The 21,498-nt window shown below is 42.8% G+C and overlaps 1 protein-coding gene across 1 annotated transcript; it reads right to left on the bottom strand.

Annotated features, from left to right (window-relative positions):
• Positions 1-819: 819 nt before the first annotated feature.
• Positions 820-19,973, bottom strand: LOC139562536 (ubiquitin domain-containing protein 1-like). The gene is made up of 4 exons (XM_071380302.1): positions 19,901-19,973; positions 15,113-15,340; positions 3,063-3,248; positions 820-1,889 (listed from the first exon to the last, which is right to left on the bottom strand). The coding sequence occupies exons 1-4, from the start codon at positions 19,971-19,973 to the stop codon at positions 1,666-1,668; spliced, it is 711 nt and encodes a 236-aa protein (XP_071236403.1). The 3' UTR covers positions 820-1,665.
• Positions 19,974-21,498: the final 1,525 nt, after the last annotated feature.

Raw genomic sequence — 21,498 nt, 5'->3', positions numbered from 1 at the left:
GAAGACACAATTTGTCATGAAAAATGACCGTTTCTAGATATATATTCTTTGAGTGTAATAAAAAAATAAAAATATTCGGGGCCTCCCGGGTGGCGCAGTGGTCTAGAGCACTGCATCGCAGTGCTATGCTGCGCCACCAGAGTCTGGGTTCGCGCCCAGGCTCTGTCGCAGCCGGCCGCGACCGGGAGGTCCGTGGGGCGACGCACAATTGGCTTAGCGTCGTCCGGGTTAGGGAGGGTTAGGCAGGGTTTGGCCGGTAGGGATATCCTTGTCTCATCGCGCTCCAGCGACTCCTGTGGCGGGCCGGGCGCAGTGCGCGCTAACCGAGGGGGGCGGGTGCACGGTGTTTCCTCCGACACATTGGTGCGGCTGGCTTCCGGGTTGGAGGCGCGCTGTGTTAAGAAGCAGTGCGGCTTGGTTGGGTTGTGCTTCGGAGGACGCATGACTTTCGACCTTCGTCTCTCCCGAGCCCGTACGGGAGTTGTAGCGATGAGACAAGATAGTAATTACTAGCGATTGGATACCACGAAAAATTGGGGAGAAAAGGGGATAAAATTTAAAATAAATAAAATAAAATAAAAATAATAATAAAATTGAAAAAAATATATATATAAAAAAATAATAATAATAATAATAAAATATTCTGCATCTGTACTTAAGGCTGAATTTGCAATACAAACTAGGACAAACTATTTCAGTTTACATTTAGAATATTTATTAATAAATTAATTCACAAATATTCATACACTTTCCAGCATTTTCTCCATACTTGGTTCGAAAAATACAGTAGATGTAAATCAAATTAGCTATTTTCACCTTATAAACCGGTATATTCACCTTTTCATCAAATCGTTGACTTTTCATGAACATTGTCACGCACATTTTTTTGGGGGTTTATTAAACATATACATATACAAATATTTTAATGATCCAACAAGTATTGAAACAGTACATACACTTTAATAAATCTGTCAATATTCTTCTCTCCCATTAGGTAAAGATTAGACAATAGATAGGGTACAAATAGATTGGCTTTCAGTATAGATAGAGATCCAATAGAATATTTGTATCATCAGGCAGGACACTTTCCACTGTTCAAAGTTCCACAAGGACAAACTCACAAGGAATGACTTGTAGACAGACAGACGCATGGGAGTAAGTTCTCTTCTCCATATGCCATGATTCTCTTCCAGTTCAGTCTACAGTTTGTCAGTGCTTTGCCAGGCTGTGCAGAATTTGTGTATTTTTACTCAGTAACAATGTGGGCTCATTAGGAAAATATTGGGTAATACAAAAAAGAGGATAAGAAATACAAAAGCAAACAAACTAATTACAACATTCCTTTGCAGGAACCAACAGTCCAATGTCCTGTCCACTAGGCACAAAATGGAAGAAAAGTCTTTCCACATTTCGAACCATTCTGAACATGACCAATGAGAAACGTTGCAAAATGTTTTGTTACGTTTTCCTACGGTGTGCACTAATGAACATGACCCTGGTGTGCTTGAACTTCCAGAGGAGAGAAATAAGGCCTTGGCCAAAATTCTCCCATCCTTTTCTGCCTGCACTCCATCCCAGTCTTTCGCCAACCCTCTCTCCGCCCCCCTTTCATCTCAATCCTTTCCTCCTACTCTCCCATCCATCCTTCTCTTTCTCCATTTCTCCTCAGTTGGGCATGAGTTTGGTAACTGGTGAGTAGTTGTTGACGATGACCTGGACGACAAAGTCTTTCTGTATCTTGGTGTCCTGGAGTCGGATCTTGTCTGTGAGCAGTTTACCTGCAAAGAACCATCGTTGGTGGGCCACTTCGATGTCCTCCTGCCCCTCCAGGACTGTCTTCAGCTGGGAGATGGAGTCTGACATGGAGGCGCTTATACGAAGGTCCTTACCTGTGGAGGACAGAGACATTGGTCAAGTTACTTCTACAATCAAGGGTCTGTTCAAGAATGGGGAATGGTGTCAACTCTATTCATTATATTTCTACCTGCAACGTTCAAAACGTTGCCCTCACTGTATAAACCAGTTGCACACTGCACTCAATCAGTTCACTGTTTGTAGGGTAGTGAATGGAGAGGAGGGGAGTTGGGAATAGTGGGACATCAGAGCAAGTAAATCGACTCTAGACTAGAGCAGGGTTTCCCAAACTCGGTCTTGGGGCTCCCCTTAGGTGTACGTTTTAGTTTTTGGCCTAGAACTACACAGCTGACTCAAATGATCAAAGCTTGATGATAAGTTGGTTATTTGAATCAGCTGAGTAGTGCTAGGAAGAAGAAAAGAAATGTGCACACAGGGTTCCCAGGACAGATTTTCTGAAAACCCTGGACTAGAGAGAGTTTGAGAGTCGAACTGCGCAGAATCACTAATGCACAAATCGCTATAATGTAATCAAGATTAGCAATTCTGTGCCTCGCCTTGTGTAACGGCTTTCGTCTTCCTCCTCGTCTGAGGAGGAGAAGTTAGAAGGATCGGAGGACCAATGTGCAGCGTGGTAATTGTTCATCTTGTTTAATAAAAGTGAACACTCAAAATACAAAAACAACAAATGTGGAAAAACCGAAACAGTTCTGTCTGGTGCAGACACACGAAGACTGAAGACAACCACCCACAAAACCCAACACAAAACAGGCTACCTAAATATGGTTCCCAATCAGGGACAACGATTGACAGCTGCCTCTGATTGAGAACCATATCACGCCAAACACAGAAATAGCAAAACATAGAAATAGAAACAGAGACTGCCCACCCCAACTCAGGGTAGGGTGTAGAGCTGGGACAATAAACGGAAAATGATCGACATCAACCACTTATCACAGGCATTTTGCTGATATTGTTTGTTTGAAATTAAATAAATGTGCTAATCTGGGTGATTGTTAATGGGCCACTTGAAGGCTACAACCACCAAAATAGCAGTAGTATTTTAAAGGATAATAAAAAATAAAAAACAGTGGCGGATATTAATGTTATAAACTTATCGTTTTATTTATCGTTTTCACCTCAACTCATGCAATTTATCGCAATGTGAATTTTTGTCACATCGCCTGCTCTAGCCTTGTGTCTCTTACCGCATGAGAGTCGAACTCGTAGCTGGAACTCCTCTTTGGGAAAGGCGGGAGGCTTCTTCTGCTCCTTTTGATTGGGAGCTTCGTTGTCGTTGGCGCGTTCAGTGATGAGATTGGCGGGAGGGGTTAGAGTGTACGCAGGAAGCTGGTATCGGTTCCCCAGTTCGTCATAACTCTCTGTAAGAGTACCTGAAGATGACAGATAAAGACACAGAACATACCTCAGTAGCAGGCCCGACTGAAGTCAACCAATAGCCTCTAGAGACCCCTAGACTAGGAGTGGCCAACCCTACCCCTGGAGATACCGTCCCCCACTGTCTCCTTACTGTCTATGTAGCTAAAATACTTGAGATCCTCTCATGCTGCCCATAACTATTATATAACCACACATCACATCTGGGAGGATCCACACCGCTCTCTCACTTGAGTATATTACCTTGTTATTTACAGATGATCTCATGTTGCTCTTCTGTAGCTTTGTCAACTATGTGTGTTTTCTATACGTGTTTGCACCTCTCCCTGTAGGCTTTACAGACACTCCCCACCCCCTGGCTGCAACCCTTTTAATTTAGTGTACCCTGTGGGCACAACCCATGTGGAATTCCGAGTCTGGCAGCGTTTGGAACAGGGATGCAACCTGGCGAGGGCCCAAAAATGTGACACTTTTTCTTTTTTGCACTGAAACATGCAAACAATCCATGCTAGGGGGAAATGCAGGTTTAAACTAAACAACAAAGAATATGATCTACATGATCAGTCTCTATGTGTAAAATAAAAAGTGGTTAATGTGAACCTAACTCACGGCAAAAAAATGTAAAGAAAGCAATCCAATGTTATTTGTTGCCTAGACTTTACTGCAAATGACACTCAAGTCTTGAGAATAAAAATACACGAATATTGCAGATAGCCATGACAGCCTTTATAATAGAACACTTGTGACCACACATATATAAATATTGCACTTGGGGGGAAAAAAATCTTAAAGTAGAATGAAACAAACAGGCATAATTATTTTGCTATATTACAGTGGCCATCGATCAAGTGCACAAGGCTACATGTGTGCAAAAATAACGTTAACTGAGTATAAAATATATATAATCCCCCCTCACTCACACACACGTGTTACTGTCAAGTTTAACACAACAAAAACAATATCTTTGGGCTACACTGCACATTATACACTTTCTGCCTGTGGACATCTGTTCTACAATGTGCCAGCAGAGCATGATACCCTTTGTTGGCATAATTGATCTCTTTCAGGCAGAGAGTACACCTGGCATACCCCTTTTATCCACTGTATTGAAAAAGTGAGAAAGAGGGAAAGTGTGTGGTGTTCCTTTCACCTTTATAGTGGCATCCAGCTTAAGCCAGGCCCAGTTTAAACCAGGCCCAGCTCCAGCTACACTTGATCCCTGAATCCACTTGTTTAACAAGCAACGCCTCATTTTCACCTAATTCTCTCATTCTGAAAATTAACCACATACTGTAGAGGGAAAACACTAGTTAACAGATAGTGATTAGTTCGTTAGCTAGTTAACTCATTTCACAGATTGCCAGGGTCCAGTAAGCAACTAACGCGATATAACTTGAGGAACGGCAAGGAGTCGTATACCAGTTAATACTATAGCGAATTGGTTAGGTTGCTAATGTTAGCTCATCTGATGTTGTAATGTTCGCTAGCTAGCTGTCTTTCTGGAGCGCGAGCTGATGCTGTAACTAGTAAATTGGTTGTCTCTTTCTTCAGTCGCCCGCTGCGCTGCATTCTGTTGTTCTGTGAACGATTGGCGGAGCCTTGGATACAGACAGTATTACTCCAAACGCCAATCACTCGTTCGCTTACAGCCAGTAGTGATCCAACCCCCCCCCCTCCCCTCCCAAATATTTATCATCAGATCTACACGAATCACATAGGTCACCTATTTTGGATTCAAAACGGCGAATTTCACTGAAAGGTGACTAGTTTGCATCCCTGTTGGAACTGCCGATCTACGGTCAAGAACGCTGAGTTCATCTCAGCCTATGCTGCCCTTCAGTCCCTTGATCTTTTGGCCCTGACGGAGACATGGATCACCCCACAGAACACTGCTAGTCCAGCTGCTCTCTCTTCATCTGACTATGTTTTCTCTCATAGTCCGAGAGCATCTGGTCATCACGGTGGTGGCACAGGGCTACTCATTTCTCCTATGTGGAGATGTTCTCTGAGGGTCATGTGTCGTCACAATCTTCACTCTCTCTTTCCCACTACTCTCCTCTTCTATCCTCTCTCCCTTCTGCTAAATCCTTCTCCCTTCTGTCTCCTGATTCTGCCTCTTCGACCCTACTCTCCTCCCTTTCCGCATCCTATGAATTGCACTGTCCCCTTTCCTCCCGGCCGGCTCCGCCCTCCCCTCTTGCTCCATGGCTGAGTTAATCATTGAGGAGCTTTCAGAACAGGGCTGCCGCAGCTGAGCAAAAATGGAGGTGAACTAAATTTCTGGAGGACCTGTCATCCTTTCCCTCCTGTCTACCTTCTCTTCCTCTGTATCTGCTGCTAAAGCCACTTTCTACCACTCTAAATTTCAAGCTTCTGCCTCTAACCCTAAGAAACTCTTTACCACCTTCTCCTCCCTCCTTAATCCTCCCCCTCCATCTCTGTGGACGACTTTGTCAACTACTTTGAAAAAAAGGTTGACGACGTCCGCTACTCATTCGCTCAGCCTATTGAGTCCACTGGTCTCACTCACACAGAAAAACCCTACGCCTTGACCTACCCTCTCTCTCCAGATGACATCCTGCGACTAGTGGTCTGGCCGCCCGACAACCTAACCGCTCGACCCCATCCCCTCCTCCCTTCTCCAGACCATCTCTGGAGACCTTCTCCTATTCCTCACTTCCCTCATCAACTCATCCCTGACCACTGGCTGCATCCCCTCGGGCCTGAGCTGCTCCCCTCATCAAGAAAGCAACACTTTACTGACGTCAAAAACTATAGACCTGTATCCCTTCTGTATTTTCTTTCCAAAACACTTGAGTCTCTGATCAACTTTCTCGTTATCTCTCTCAGAACGATCTTCTTGACCCTAACCAGTCATGCTTCAAGACGGGTCACTCAACCAAGACTGCTCTTCTCTGTGTTACGGAGGCTCTCCGCAATGCCAAAGCTGACTCTCTCTCCTCTGTTCTCATCCTCCTACATCTATCCGCTACCATTGACACCGTGAACCATCAGGTCCTTCTGTCCACCCTCTCAAGGCTGGGTGTCTCAGGCTATGCACACTGTTTGATTGCATCCTACCTGGCAGGCCGCTCCTACCAGGTGACGTGTAGAGGATCTGTGTTTGGACCACATACTCTCACTACTGGTGTCCCCCAGGGCTCAGTTCTAGGCCCTCTTCTCACTATATACCAAGTCACTCGGCTACATCATATCCTCACATGGTCTCTCCTATAATTGCTATGCGAATGGCACTTAACTACTTTTCTCCTTCCCCCCTTCTGACACGCAGGTGGCGACGCGCATCTCTGCGTGCCTGGCAGATATCTCTACTTGGATGTCGGCCCACCACCTCAAGCTCGACAAGACGGAACTGCTTTACCTCCCGTGGAAGGGCGTGACTAGGGCTGTGGCGGTCACAAAGTTTCGTCAGCTGGTGATTGTCAAGCAAATAACTGTCGGTCTCATGGTTATTTTCCGTTAATTAACATAAACACATTTAGCATCTCCTGGCTTCCACACAGACTACAAGCCATTTTAAAACGTCTAATTAATCCATGTAATATAACCTACACCTTCACAATAAATCAATTATTTATTTTAGAGAGGTCTAAAGAAGCATGATAAACCCAGCAAAAAAAGAAACATTCAGGACCCTGTCTTTCAAAGATAATTCGTAAAAATCCAAATAACTTCACAGATCTTCATTGCAAAGGGTTAAAACACTGTTTCCCATGCTTGTTCAATGAACCATAAATAATTAATGAACATGTACCTGTGGAACGGTCGTTAAGACACTAACAGCTTACAGATGGTAGGAAATCAACGACCGTTCCACAGGTCGTGGAAACATGGGAAACAGTATTTAAACCCCTTACAATGAAGATCTGTAAAGTTATTTGGATTTTTACGAATTATCTTTGAAAGACAGGGTCCTGAAAAAGGGACGTTTCTTTTTTTGCTGAGTTTACCAAATAATATATGTGTGACATTTGTTTTGATTTAGAATGGACCATTATCATGCACCTGTATAGAAACAGGGACAGCGGGGAAAAAAATACATGTCATCCATGCACTTAAATAGCAAATGGAGGACGCTTTTCCTCGTGGTTTATTTTCATGCCAGCCAAGTAGGCATTGTGCTTAATATTAGGAAAGTTGAGAAATAAATATAGTAGGCCTAGCCTGTAGAAAGCTGATGGGATCCTTTTCTTTTTATTATCTGCCATCACTCTGTTTTCTCCCGCAATTGCATAGCCTATAGAAATGTTGCGCAACATGACCTAATGTGCTCTCATGACGTGTTTGATTAGATTTGAGATGACATTTGCATTGATGTTAGAGTGATTAGAGGAACAATAGAGTGCTGAGTACCAGGCAGTGAGCAAGTTTGGTAGGCTACTAATGACCAGCAGCAGCATCAGAGCTTGGAGAAGCCTAATTACCGTGACTAAGATGGCGCCGAAGAACATGGCTGACGTTTTACATTCTCCCAACCAATTGTGCTATTTTGTTAGTTTTTTTGCATTTTTTGTAACTTATTTTTTAACTTATTGCGGTAATCATAAGGAGTCCGGCGAGAAGGAAATCCTGCTTTCACTGGAACAGAACCAGATCCCCGCCAGATCCCCGACACGAGCCTCCCAGACGAGCAAAATGCCTTTTATGCTCACTTTGAGGCAAGCAACACTGAAGCATGCACGATAGCACCAGCAGTTCTGGATGACCAATAACGTTCTCGGTAGCCGATGTGAACAAAACCTTTAAACAGGTCAATATTCACAAAGCCGCTGAGCCAGATGGAATACCAGGACGTGTACTCAAAGCATACGCGGACCAACTGTCAAGTGTCTTCACTGACATTTTCAACCGCTCCCTGACCGAGTCTGTAATACCTACATGTTTCAAGCAGAACACCCTAGTCTCTGTGCCCAAGGAAGCGAAGGAAACCTGCCGAAATGATTACATCCCCATATCACTCACGTTGGTAGCCATGAAGTGCTTTGAAAGGCTGGTCATGGCTCACATCAACAGCATCCTCCCGGACACCCTAGACCCACTCCAATTCGCATATCGCCCCAACAGATCCACAGATGACGCAATCTCAATCACACTCCACACTGCCCTTTCTCACCTGGACAAAAGGAACACCTATGTGAGAATACTGTTCATTGACGACAGCTCAGTGTTCAACACCATAGTACCCACGAAGCTCATCACTAAGTTAAGGACACTGGGACTAAACACCTCCCTCTGCAACTGGATCCTGGACTTCCTGACGGGCCGCCCCCAGGTGGTAAGAGTAGGTAACAACAAGTCTGCCACGCTGATCCTTAACACTGGGGCCCCTCAGGGGTGTGTACTGAGTCCCCTCCTGTATTCCCTGTTCACCCACAACTGCGTGGCCAAACACGACTCCAACACAATCATTAAGTTTGCTGACGACACAACAGTGGTCGGTCTGATCACCGACAACGATGGGACGGCTTATGGGCAGGAGGCTAGAAAACTAACATTGTGGTCCCAGGACAACAACCTCTCCCTCAATGTGAGCAAGACAAAGGCAGTAAAAGGCAAGCCGAACAGGCCCCCCTTAACATCTACGCGGCTGTAGTGGAGCGGGTCGAGAGTTTAAAGTTCCTTGGTGTCCACATCACCAACGAACTATCATGGTCCAAACATACCAAGACAGTGGTGAAGAGGCCACAACAAAACCTTTACCCCCTCAGGAGACTGAAAATATTTGCCATGGGTCCCCAGATCCTCAAAAGGTTCTACAGCTGCACCATCGAGAGCATCTTGACCGGTTGCATCACCGCCTGGTATGGCAACTGCTCGGCATCTGACCGTAAGGCACTACAGAGGGTAGTGCAAATGGCCCAGTACATCTTCCTGCCATCCAGGACCTATATAATAGGCAGTGTCAGAGGAAAGCCCATAAAATTGTCCGAGACTCCAGTCTAGACTGTTTTCTCTGCTACCGCACGGCAAGCGGTACCGGAGCGCCAGGTCTAGGACCAAAAGGCTCCTAGGACCAACAGCTTCTACCCCCAAGCCATAAGACTGCTGAACAATTAATAAAATCGCCACCAGACAATTTACATTGACCCTCCCCACCCTTTTGTACACTGCTGCTACTCGCTGTTTATTATCTATGCATAGTCACTTCACCCCCACCTACATGTACAAATTACCTCAACCAGCTGCCTCTAATTGGGAACCATACAACACACCCACATAGAAATATTGAGCTAGAACACACCCTAGTCACGTGACACCGGTGCCCCCTGTATATAGCCTCGTTAATGTTTTTCTTATTGTGTTACTTTTTATTATAACTTTTTATTATCGTCTACTTGGTAAATATTTTCTTAACTCTTCTTGAACTGCACTGTTGGTTAAGGGCTTGTAAGTAAGCATTTACTAAAGTCTACATTTGTTGTATTCGGCACGTGACAAATAAAGTTATATTTGATAAACGGTCACGTGGAATTTGACTGCCTTCATGACTCGTGAGCGCCGGTGTGGCGGTAATACGGTTTTTACAGTTAGCAACACATTGAGACCTGCCAGCAAGTTTGCTTTTTGCTCATGGCCTATGATAGAATGTTCAATGAAACTGACTCGCTCTTCCGTGTTCTGCAGTACAAAGTGATGGATATGGGTTTCAGTGACACAATGAAAGCACAGGTCAGGCAGCAACAAGAGTGATCGTTGATATGAGCGATTCGAGCATGAAATACAATGAATTGGGCCTGGCAGAAAGCGAAACTCGTGGTAACCAGCAGGTCAGAGTAGAGAGGGGCGAATCTACTACACCATAATGGACAATATCAATCAACGTTTAGATGAGAGACAGGTTTTGACCACTTTGGTGAACTTCATTTCCTTGGCTCAGTGGAATGCAAAAAATGTGAAACAATGTCACAAAAGTTTGACACCAGCAAACGAGTGCCTGTCAAAATACTCAAAGTACTTTGATTTCATAGACTTAATGCTGATCTTGTCGGATTGTACAGCTCACAAATGGTACAAGACAAATCACCTGGACAGCTTCTTCTTGTACAGCATGACCTGACACGACGGTCCCTGAGGCGACAAAGTTACTGTAGCTCCAGTGGCGACAAAGTTCCTTACTATATCAGCCACAACAGCATTCGTTGAGAGGTCATTTTCTTCGCTGAAACGGATAAAGACATACAGTCGAAACCGGACAATTCAAGGACGACTCTCATTCCTTGCCATCATCTCCATCGCATTGAGACCAAGAGACTATTAAAACTGAGGGCCAACAGGGAGGAGTTTTACAGTTCACTCACTGATGTCTTTACCCAGAAGGATAAATGGATGGAGTAAGTGCAAGTCGAGCAGACAGCCATGCAATCGAGCACACAACCACGCAATCTCCATAGACAAACATTGGACCTTAGAATGGCCTTACTGAAGAGCTCAGTGACTTTCAACGTGGCAGCGTTATAGTATGCCACCTTTCCAACAAGTCAGTTCCTAACATTTCTGCCCTGCTAGAGCTGCCCCGGTCAACATGTAAGTGCTGTTATTGTGAAATGGACACGTCTAGGAGCAACAACAGCTCAGCCGCGAAGTGGTAGGCCACACAAGTTCACAGAACGGGACCGGCTAGTGTTGAAGTGCGCAGCGTGTAAAAATCGTCGGTCCTCGTTTGCAACACTCACTACCGAGTTCCAAACTGCCTCTGTAAGCAATGTCAGCACAAGAACTGTTCATTGAGAGCTTCATGAAATGGGTTTCCATGGCCGAGCAGCACACAAGGCTAAGATCACCAATGCGCAATGCCAAGCATCGGCTGGAGTGGTGTAAAGCTCACCACCATTGGACTCTAGAGCAGTGGAAACGCGTTCTCTGGAGTGATGAATCATGCTTCACCATCTGGCAGTCCGACGGATGAATCTGGGTTTGGCAGATACCAAGCGCATGCTACCTGTCCCAATGCATAGTGCCACTGTAAAGTTTGGTGGAGGAGGAATAATGGTCTGGGGCTGTTTTTCATGGTTCGGGCTAGGCCCCTTAGTTCCAGTGAAGGGAAATCTTAACGCTACAGCATACAATGACATTCTAGAAGATGCTGTGCTTCCAACTTTGTGGCAACAGTTTGGGGAAGGCCCTTTCCTTTTTCACCATGACAAAGCGAGGTTCATACAGAAATGGTGTGTTGAGATCGGTGTGAAAGAACTTGAGTGGTCTGCACAGAGCCCTGTCCTCAACCCCATTGAACACCTTTGGGATGAATTGGAACGCCAACTGCGAGCCAGGCCTAATCGCCCATCATTCGTGCCCGACCTCACTAATCCTCTTGTGGCTGAATGGAAACAAGTCCCGCAGCAATGTTTCAACATCTACTGTAATTCAAATCAAATTGTATTGGTCACAGATGTTATTGCAGATGTAGCAAAATGCTCTTGTTTCTAGCTCCAACAGTGGAAAGTCTTCCCAGAAGAGCGGAGGCTGCTATAGCAGCAAATTGGGGACGAACCCCACATTAATGCCCATGATTTTGGAATGAGATGTTCGACAAGCAGGTGTCCACATACTTTCGGTCATGTAGTGTATCTCAACCAGTAGCGTGGACTACTAGGCATTTTATGTGTGTAGCTGGGGGGGTCCTGCTGCTGTGTAGAGTGAACCACTATATCTCTCCTTTCTCGGGGGAAAAAAACGCTCCGGGAGAAAGAAAAGTGTTCTGATTGTATAACATTTTAAAATCCAATTTCTGAGAAAACACAGCTATCCGGTTGTCCAAGATGGAGAGAGGATGTTCTCAGCTTTCTGTAGGTCTACTTTTCATTTTACAACTCTCATTTATGAGTTGAATAGCAACTATTTTACAAAGATATTCGATATGGCTTTGAGATACGGAGTGAGCGAAATGCGCATTGGCCTCATTGGACGTAGGCTAGTTTTTCTGGACATGACATTTACTGTTAGATTAAAACATGGCTACTATTAGTGGGTTGTGACTTTCGAGTTAGTGATCTATCTAATGTGTTTTGAGTTTCCACTTACTCAGGTGGTGAATTAGCCCCAAATAAATTAGCATATGCTATTAGAGCACATAAAAATGCAGACAAATTCATCTCTATTGACAAAAAAAAGGGACAATTCTGGAGTCATATTAATGGTAAAGTATAACAATAACATAATTGTCTACCCAGAATGCATGATAATCCCTGGATTAGGTTGCACATTCAAATATTTTGAATCACAACAGGATACATAATAGAAACACCTTTGGCAAGTCTATAAGAGCATTGCACACCTGGATTGTGCAATATTTGCCCATAATTATGTCAAGATGTTGGGGATCATGGCTAGACAGCCATTTTCAAGTCTTGCCATAGACTTTCAACCCGATTTAAGTCCAAACACTCACTGTCTTCTTTGTTAGCAACTCTAGTGTAGATTTTGTCACGTGTTGTAGGTTGTTGTCCTGCTGAAAGGTGAATTCCTCTCCCAGTCTCTCATGTAAAGCAGACTGAAACAGGTTTTTCCTCTAAGATTCTGCCTGTGCTTAGCTCCATCCCATTTCTTGTTATCCTTGAAAAACTACCATGATGAAGCCACCACCATGCTTGAAAATAAGGAGGCAGTTACTCAGTGATGTGTTGTGTTGGATTTGCCCCAAACATGCGGTGACTTCAGAAAGTATTCATACCCCTTGACTTATTCAAGATTTTGTTGTGTTACAGCCTGAATTCAAAATTAATTTAAAAAAAAATCTCACCCATTTACACACAATACCCCATAATGACAAAGTGAAAACATGTTTTTAGACATTTTTTACAATTTATTGAAAATGAAATACAGAAATATCTAATTTATATAACTATTCACACCACTGAGTGAAAACTTTGTAGAAGCACCTTTGGTGCCGATTACATCTGAGTCTTTTTTGGTAAGTCTATAAGATCTTTGCACTCCTGGATTGTACAATATTTGCCCGTGTTTATTTTTAAACTTCTTCAAGCTCTGTCAAGTTGATTGTTGATCATTGCTAGACAACCATTTTTAAATCTTAAGTCAAAACTAACTAGGCCACTCAGGAACATTAAATGTAATCTTGGTAAGCAACTCCAGTGTGTAGATTTGGCCTTGTGTTTTAGGTTATTGTCCTGCTGAAAGTGTATTTTGAAAAGCAGAGTTTGCCTGTGCTTAGCTCAATTCCGTTTCTTTTTATCCCAAAAAACTCTGAGTCCTTGCCAATGACAAGCATACCCATAACATGATGCAGCCACCACCATGCTTAAAATGAGTGGTAATAAGTGATGTGTTGTGTTGGATTTGCCACAAACATTATGATTTATATTCAGGACAAAAAGTCAATTTCTTTGCCAATTATTTTGCAGTATTACTTAAGTGCCTTGTTGCAAACAGGATAAATGTTTTGGAATATTTGCATTCTGTACAGACTTCCTTCTTTTCACTCTGTCATTTAGGTTAGTATTGTGGAGTAACTACAATGCTGTTGAACCAGCCTCAATTCTCATATCACAACAATTAAACTCTAACTGTTTTAAAATCATCATTGACCTCATGGTGAAATCCCTGAGCGGTTTCCTTCCTCTCCGGCAACTAAGTTAGGAAGGACACCTGTATCTTTGTAGTGACTGGGTGTAGTGGTACAACATCCAAAGGTGTAATGAATAACTTTGTCATGCTCAAAGGGATATTCAGCTGCTGCTTTTTTTATACCCATCGGTGCCCTTCTTTGCAAGGCATTGATAAAACGCTCTGGTCTTAAAATTCACTACTCAATTGAGGGACCTTACAGATAATTGTATGAGTAGGATACAGATTTGGGGTAGTCATTCAAAAAACATGTTAACCACTATTATTGAACACGGAATGAGTCCATGCAACTTATTATGTGACTTGTTCAGCACATTTTTACTCTTGTACTAATTTAGGCTTGGCATAACATAGGGGTTGAATACTTATTGACTGAAGACATTTCAGCTTTACATTTTTTATACATTTCTAAAATGTTCTACAAATAAATGTCTACTTTGACATTATGGGGTATTGTGGGTAGATCAGTGACACAAAATCTCAATTTAGTCCATTTTAAATTCAGGCTGTAACACAACAAAATGTGGAAAAAGTAAAGGGATGTGAATACTTTATGAAGGCACTGTAATGTATTGCATTCAGGCCAAAAAGAGTATTCCTTTGTTTTTTTTTGCAGTATTACTTTAGTGCCTTGTCGCATACAAGATGCATGTTTTGGAATATTTATTATGTATATTTATATTGTTCTTGTCACTCTGTCATTTAGGTCATTATTGTTGATAGTCAATAAGCATGGTCATTAACTTAACCATGCTTAAAGAGAGATTCAATGTCAATGTTGTTGATCCATCCTCAGTTCTTCTATCACAGCCATTGAACTCTGAAGCTGTTTTAAAATCACCAATGGTCTCATGGTAATATCCCTGAGCAGTTTCTTTCCTGTCCTGCAGCTCATTCATGAATACACGCCACTGTGTAGTGGGGACAGTAACATTAGAACTTTTTACAGAATTATGCTTTAAAGAAAAAGTTTCTATATATTTTTACATTTTGTATTTTTATGTTTAGCTCACATAATATCATGTACAAGTAGGCATTAAGGTATCTGCAATAGAATAGACATGGCAAACACAAATGTAGACATTAATACATGCTTTTTTATAGCTTCCAACCAATTCTTCACAATGGAGAGGGAGTGCCAAGATGGAGGAGCAGTGGCTTGAAAACAGCACCCTCTATCAGTCATCTAGTGTATTAATAATTGGATGGAACATGTGAGCGTGTGTGTGTGTGTGGGCGCATGCGTGTATCTCACCATGTGGTAGTGTGATGCAGGCTCCGTCCACTATGGCCTGAGCCATTTCCAGATCGTTAAGCTCTACGGCCACCGCTGCTGCTCGGAGCGCGTCCCAAATCTCCTTCCTGCCGTCAAAAGCTGGGGCCGTGTCCCAAAACTCATCCCTCTTACTCCTCAGCTGGCCCTCCGTCATAGGGTACTCATTCTTCCATTTAAGACGCTCCTTCTTCAGTGGCTCGTTGCGTCCTGAAGGGAAATAAAGAGAAAGAAATATATACATTTGGTTCCCAAAGGTGAGGATATTATACTCAGTGTTATGTACATGTACACTAACATTCCTCTGAATGTCATGTCACAGCACTCATTACAAAGTGTAGCGTGCTAGCTATCATTCCGTCTATGGCATTGCCTATGGCATATCAAAACAGGTGCAAAGATTCCATTTCCAAATGCCAGAACTAGCCATTGTATAATGGTTTATTAGGAGGCATTTCTACATCTCTTCTCAGGTCCTTCGGTCTTAGACTCGTGCTATCAATTGACGAACAGAGTGAGAACCTGTTGGGAGAACAGAAGCAACCAAAGCAGAATCGTATAATCTGACAAGGTAAATAAGTGAATAGTAAGCAGGAATAGTTCTCTAGGCACTTTGTCAATGTCTGCCTCTGAGAAAACCAGATATTCTGAGTGAATCTCTACTAATACTGCCGTGTTAGCTCATATCTAAGGTTCAGAGATACCTGGGGCATGACTTGATACTGCTGAAACACATCTCAAGGAGCGGTGCGTTTGTGTGTACCCCTCTGTAAGAATCTTTCTGCAAAGAGACTTTCTGCTGCCTGATGGTGGTCATAGTGCTGTATACAGTACTGGAAATTAAGGTCACTTTGAGAGAGAGAGCGGGAGAGAGAACGAGAGAGAATAAGAGAGAGCGATAGAAATCAAAGTGATTATTTATAGTGCAGTGTGTTACCCACGGTCACACACATGTACACACGCACAATTGGACGACAGTGGATTACCGCAGTAATCGGGTGCCACATAACAGGATGTAGTGTCTGCTGTCCCACGATGCATTGCTCTGAGAGATGAGTGTTGAGTGGAGACTGCCAGGTGGCTGCAATAACCTCAATGGACCTCACATTTCAGATAACAACTGCATTCTGAAAAAACACCTTCATTGATTAAACAAATCCTTATTTCTTAGATCATGAACCAACGAAGATAGAATCGCCCCGTTAGATAGATACTCGTTTAACCCCACTGTACACAGCTGTCGACTACAACGTACTGACTCAAGTGGCTTTCTATTATATAAATTACTGTGCATTTAGCTAAGCACCCATGATAGCAGCTGCAATGTCATTGTCAGCCGAACACAGGGTTGAATGCTAGCGTGTTAGCTGCCAAGTGTTAGCCTGTTATGAGTACTAATCCTCACTGCTCCTGTGGTGGGTTTAGGCTACTGAACAGAGAGAGAGAGGTGCAATGATGGTGTTTCCATCTATTGACATGTCTTGGCCAATTCATTTATTGTTTGGTTCATTGATTGATTGATTGATATTTATCATCCTTTGAAAATAAATTCTTAGCCCTAGTTGATTCTGACCAACTCGTTCTCTCATCCTTGGTCTTGGCATAAGAATAACACAATAGGTGAAACCTATTAAGGTCATTTCCATGTAAAAGGACTCATTAGCACCACCGTGAAGTTCATTGGAGCGTATCAAATTGGGTGTCAAATGAAATCTAAAAGTCTATATTTTGGAGACATATATACATTTCTCAACCATTTTCCATCCTAAAAAAATGTGGAATAAGCAAAGGCTTTGATTTCTTGTCAAACAAATGGAAAATGGGTCTTAGAAATCATATACCAGAAAAAGTCTTAAAAGGTATGAGAAATTGAGATATTTTGTCACTGATCTATCTACACAAAATACCCCAGAATGTTAAAGTAGAGACCCTTAAACCCAGACTTGGACCACACACCAAATCCGGTGAATAGCAGGTTAGTGATTGCTTTGCAATGCTTGCAGTTAGTCCCTGATTCCTTCCAAACTACTCATTGTTGAATTTGCGATTTCCAACTTGTTGTGTCATGTTTATGTCCAATGGCTGATGAGCACCGACATGTTTTATCTATAATTTCTCTTCATATGACAAGGATTGAAAAGGATTTGTCAGTAGATTGTCACCGTGTTTCATGACGATGACTGCTTGTCTAGCTTGCTAGCTAAGATTTTGAAATGATAAGTCCAATCAAAGCTACAGTAGATATGATGTGATTTGACAAAATGTTATCTGTGGCCAATGATCTATAGACTTGGGCACTTCTGATGTAACTCTATGGCAGCACCCACTTGAATTTTCGAGTTCTCCCTGTAGATTTTGCTGTGACAGTGTCCCCATGAGTGACAGAACACTGAGCCAATCACGGCACAACTAGAGAACATTACCAACCCCTACGCTCCGTACCAACCCCTGACCGAACTTGATTGGAGTCCACCTCTCTTAAATTCAATTGATTGGACATGATTTGGAAAGGCACACACCTGTCTATATAACATCCCACAGTTGACAGTGCATGTCAGAGCAAAAACCAAGCCATAAGGTCGAAGGAATTGTCCGTAACGTTCGAAGACAGGATTATGTCGAGGCACAGATCTGGGGAAGGGTACCCCAAACTTTCTGCAGCATTGAAGGTCCCCAAGAACAGAGTGGCCTCCATCATTCTTAAATGGAAGAAGTTTGGAAACACAAAGACTCTTCCTATAGCCGGCCACATTGAGCAATTGGGGGAGAAGGGCCTTGGTCAAGGAGGTGACCAAGAACCCGATGGTCACTCTGACAGAGCTCCAGAGTTCCTCTGTGGAGATGGGAGAACCTTACAGAAGGACAACCATCTCTGCGGCACTCCACCAATCAGGCCTTTACGGTAAAGTGGCCAGACGGAAGCCACTCCTCAGTAAAAGGCACATGACAGCCCGCTTGGAGTTTGCCAAAAGGCACCTAAAGACTCTCAGACCATGAGAAACAAGATTCTCTGGTTTGATGAAACCAAGATTGTGTCCTGAATGCTTAGCTTCACGTCTGGACGAAACCTGGCACCATCCCTACGGTGAAGCATGGTGCTGGCAGCATCAAGAATGGGAGGAACTCCTCAAATACAGGTGTGCCAAGCTTGTAGCGTCATACACAAGAACAATCAAGGCTGTAATCACTGCCAAAGGTGCTTCAACAAAGTACTGAGTAAATGGTCTGAATAAAAAACACCAGTCTCAACGTCAACATTGAAGAGGCGACTCCGGGACGCTGGCCTTCTGGGTAGAGTTACAAAGAAAAAGCCATATCTCAGACTGGCCAATACAAATAAAAGATTAAGATGGGCAAAGAGCACAGACACTGGACAGAGGAACTCTGCCTATAAGGCCAGCATCCCAGAATCGCCTCTTCACTGTTTACGTTGAGACTTATGTGTTGCGGGTACTATTTAATGAAGCTGCCAGTTGAGGACTTGTGAGGCGTCCGTTTCTCAAACTAGACACTCTAATGTACTGGTCTTCTTGCTCAGTTGTGCACCGGGGCCTCCCACTCCTCTTTCTATTCTGGTTAGAGCCAATTGAAACCATTTTAGAATAAGGTTGTAAAGTAACAAAATGTGGGAAAAATCAAGGGGTCTGAATACTTTTCGAATGCACTCTATATACAATACCAGTCATAAGTTTGGACACACCAACTCAGTCAAGGGTTTTTCTTTATTTTTAGTATTTTTAATAGTGAAGACATCAAAACTATGAAATAACACATGTGGAATCATGTAATAACCAAAAAGTGTTAAACAATTCAAAATCGATTTGAGATTCTTCAAAGTAGCCACCCTTTGCCTTGATTACAGCTTTACACACTTGACATTCTCTCAAAGGAAAGAAATTCCACAAATGAACTTTTAACAAGGCACACCTGTTAATTGAAATGCATTCCAGCTGACTACCTCATGAAGCTGGTTGAGAGAATGCCAAGAGTGTGCAAAGCTGTCATCAAGGCAAAGGGTGGCTAATTTGAACAATCGAAAATATTCAATATATTTAGATTTGTTTAACACGTTTTTGCTTACTACATGATTCCATGTGTTATTTCATAGTTTTGATGTCTTCACTATTATTCTATAATGTAGAAAATAGTAAAAAAAAAAATAAGAAAAACCCTTGAATGAGTAGGTGTGTCCAAACGTTTGACTGGCACTGTAAATCCAAAGAATTGATGTTTGCCTCATACAGGCAGTGACCATAATGGACGATTAATGCTGGTCTCCAGCTTTAAATGATGCACAACACATCAACAGTCAAACATCACTGGAAAGCATAATTCTTTCTATGCTGCAGGTTAGAGTTCACTATTATATAAATATTTGATACATGATACTACAGGATATTCCGATAATAATTTGTCTAAATTCCCTTATTTACATTACACACTTCCTTCTCATATCCTTTCATAAATTTCCCCTGTCCCCTTGCCTATTCGCTGTTAAATAAATTCATGAAAAGAGGTAGGTTATATTAACACAGGTCATACGATAGCGTATGAGAGATTTTACAACCTGATGCAACCTTGATGACAAGTTGTTACTAATATCTAATGACCACATCTTACACTTAATTAACCTCTTCAACTTGACATGGTGGAAAGACATAGAGTTAACACTGTTCTGTTTCTGGCAATTGCAGCTCTAGAAAGTTGAGGCTCACTAACACAGTTATCCAACTCTCCAACAATCCATAGTCCATCTCCATCCATACTCACTTTTCAGCACCACCTTGATGGGAGACTGTGAGGGGTGGTACAGACGGTGATCCCTAGAGTTAGCGACTCCCATGTTCTTCTCTTTCTCTCTCCTAGAGACTTGATCTCTTAGTTCTAGAGACGTGTTGTTTAAATCAAACACGACACCGACTCAGCCTCAGAGAAAACAGCCTTTCAGAGACGTCTACCAGCGACTGGAGCCAACGAAAGCAAAGTTCTTCGATTTGTCTAAGAAGGTCGTAGTGGTCAAGGGTACAATCCCACCACCTGGACTAGATGTCCATGCTTTGACTATCGATGATGACTACAGGTATCTGTGTGGCGTCAGAGCTAGGTTCCCTAGCTGTCACGACACTTCCCCAGTTCTTTACTAATGAACCACACAGGATCAATAAACAGCAACAGGAGCAGTATATGAGGGAATGTCCTATCCACATGGGCTAGTAAGGCAGCTAATGCTTTACACAACAGCACTAATCCAATCAGCTATTTAGAGGAAGAGGTGGACGAGATCAAGAATAACTTGAGTCAACACAGCAACCCCATTATAGACTTAAAACCCTGGTCAGACCATACTTACCTGCTGGGAACGTGATTGCACCTGTTAAGGAGAAGTTCAAGCAAGGTATAAACCATTGTACGTCTGTTTGGCCTGCTGGGTCCACCCATACACACATGACTAAGGCCCTTGGGGAAAAAGTGTCTGGTCAATGGCATATATTATAATATTGTTTGGGGGTGGACAATTCTTGGTAGAATCTATTGTATAAGTTTCCCGAGTCGTTCCTTGTCATTTCAACAAGTCATGACAGTCACCATCTCAGATTGTTCTGAAATTGTTTCTGTCGTTAGAAACAGGTAAGATTGGCATTCTGTTGAAATGTTGTTGAAATGTTATTTTATCTCAGAGAAGTTAAGAAAATTGATTGCACCCAAAAAGGCCAATTTAATTTATAGGTTTCAGATAATATTCAATAAAAATAGTACCCAACATCCAATTTGGACCAAACATGAGGAATCCAAAAGAATTGTCAAAAGCCATCCACGGACCCTCCACAACCCATGTCTATCCCACCCCAAGAACCATTATCTTAGGGCTGTGGCGACATGGCCATACTCACATTCGTAATCGTATTTGTAAGTTGACAGTTGATAGTTGAAAAAAACGGAAGTGTTTTAATATGCATAAATAGGTGTTGGCAAAATAAATCCCTGCACGTTCTCACTGCAAAATAAAAGTTGCAGATTAGGAGCAGCGCGCGGAGGGGTGGGCGCGTCTGTATGTCCTTGACTTGCAGTGGTCAGACAAGTTTGCTGTCACTCAGTCATATTTTTTCCCTACCCTTGCTCCACTTGTTAGTTATTATGCAGATTGATTGCTTGATAGGAAACGTCCTTGCCGTGGGATTTATCATAGTAGCAGGCAGCATCAATCTAAGTGATCAAACCGAAAACATGCAAGGAAAAGTGATCGGGGGAAATGATGAAGCGAGTGGACAAGAAATACAGCTTCACCCTATCCAATCAAAGCAGCATTCTCTTTACAGACAACTCAACTGGCTAGTTTGTCTATCTAAACCACACATATAACGGACTCG

Source organism: Salvelinus alpinus, chromosome 32 (assembly GCF_045679555.1).
Source record: "Salvelinus alpinus chromosome 32, SLU_Salpinus.1, whole genome shotgun sequence".
NCBI classification, from domain to species: domain Eukaryota; kingdom Metazoa; phylum Chordata; class Actinopteri; order Salmoniformes; family Salmonidae; genus Salvelinus; species Salvelinus alpinus.
Note: the sequence above shows the minus strand (reverse complement) of the source record. Positions and strands in the feature narration are given on the sequence as shown.

Bases quoted from the DNA above. Each gene is read 5' to 3' on its own strand.
- LOC139562536 (XM_071380302.1), bottom strand. From the start codon at position 19,973: ATGGGAGTCGCTAACTCTAGGGATCACCGTCTGTACCACCCCTCACAG. The intron at 15,341-19,900 runs GTGAGTATGGAT...ATTTCCCTTCAG, and splicing joins CATCAAGGTGGTGCTGAAAA to GACGCAACGAGCCACTGAAG. The intron at 1,890-3,062 runs GTAAGAGACACA...TGTCCTCCACAG, and splicing joins ACGAGTTCGACTCTCATGCG to GTAAGGACCTTCGTATAAGC.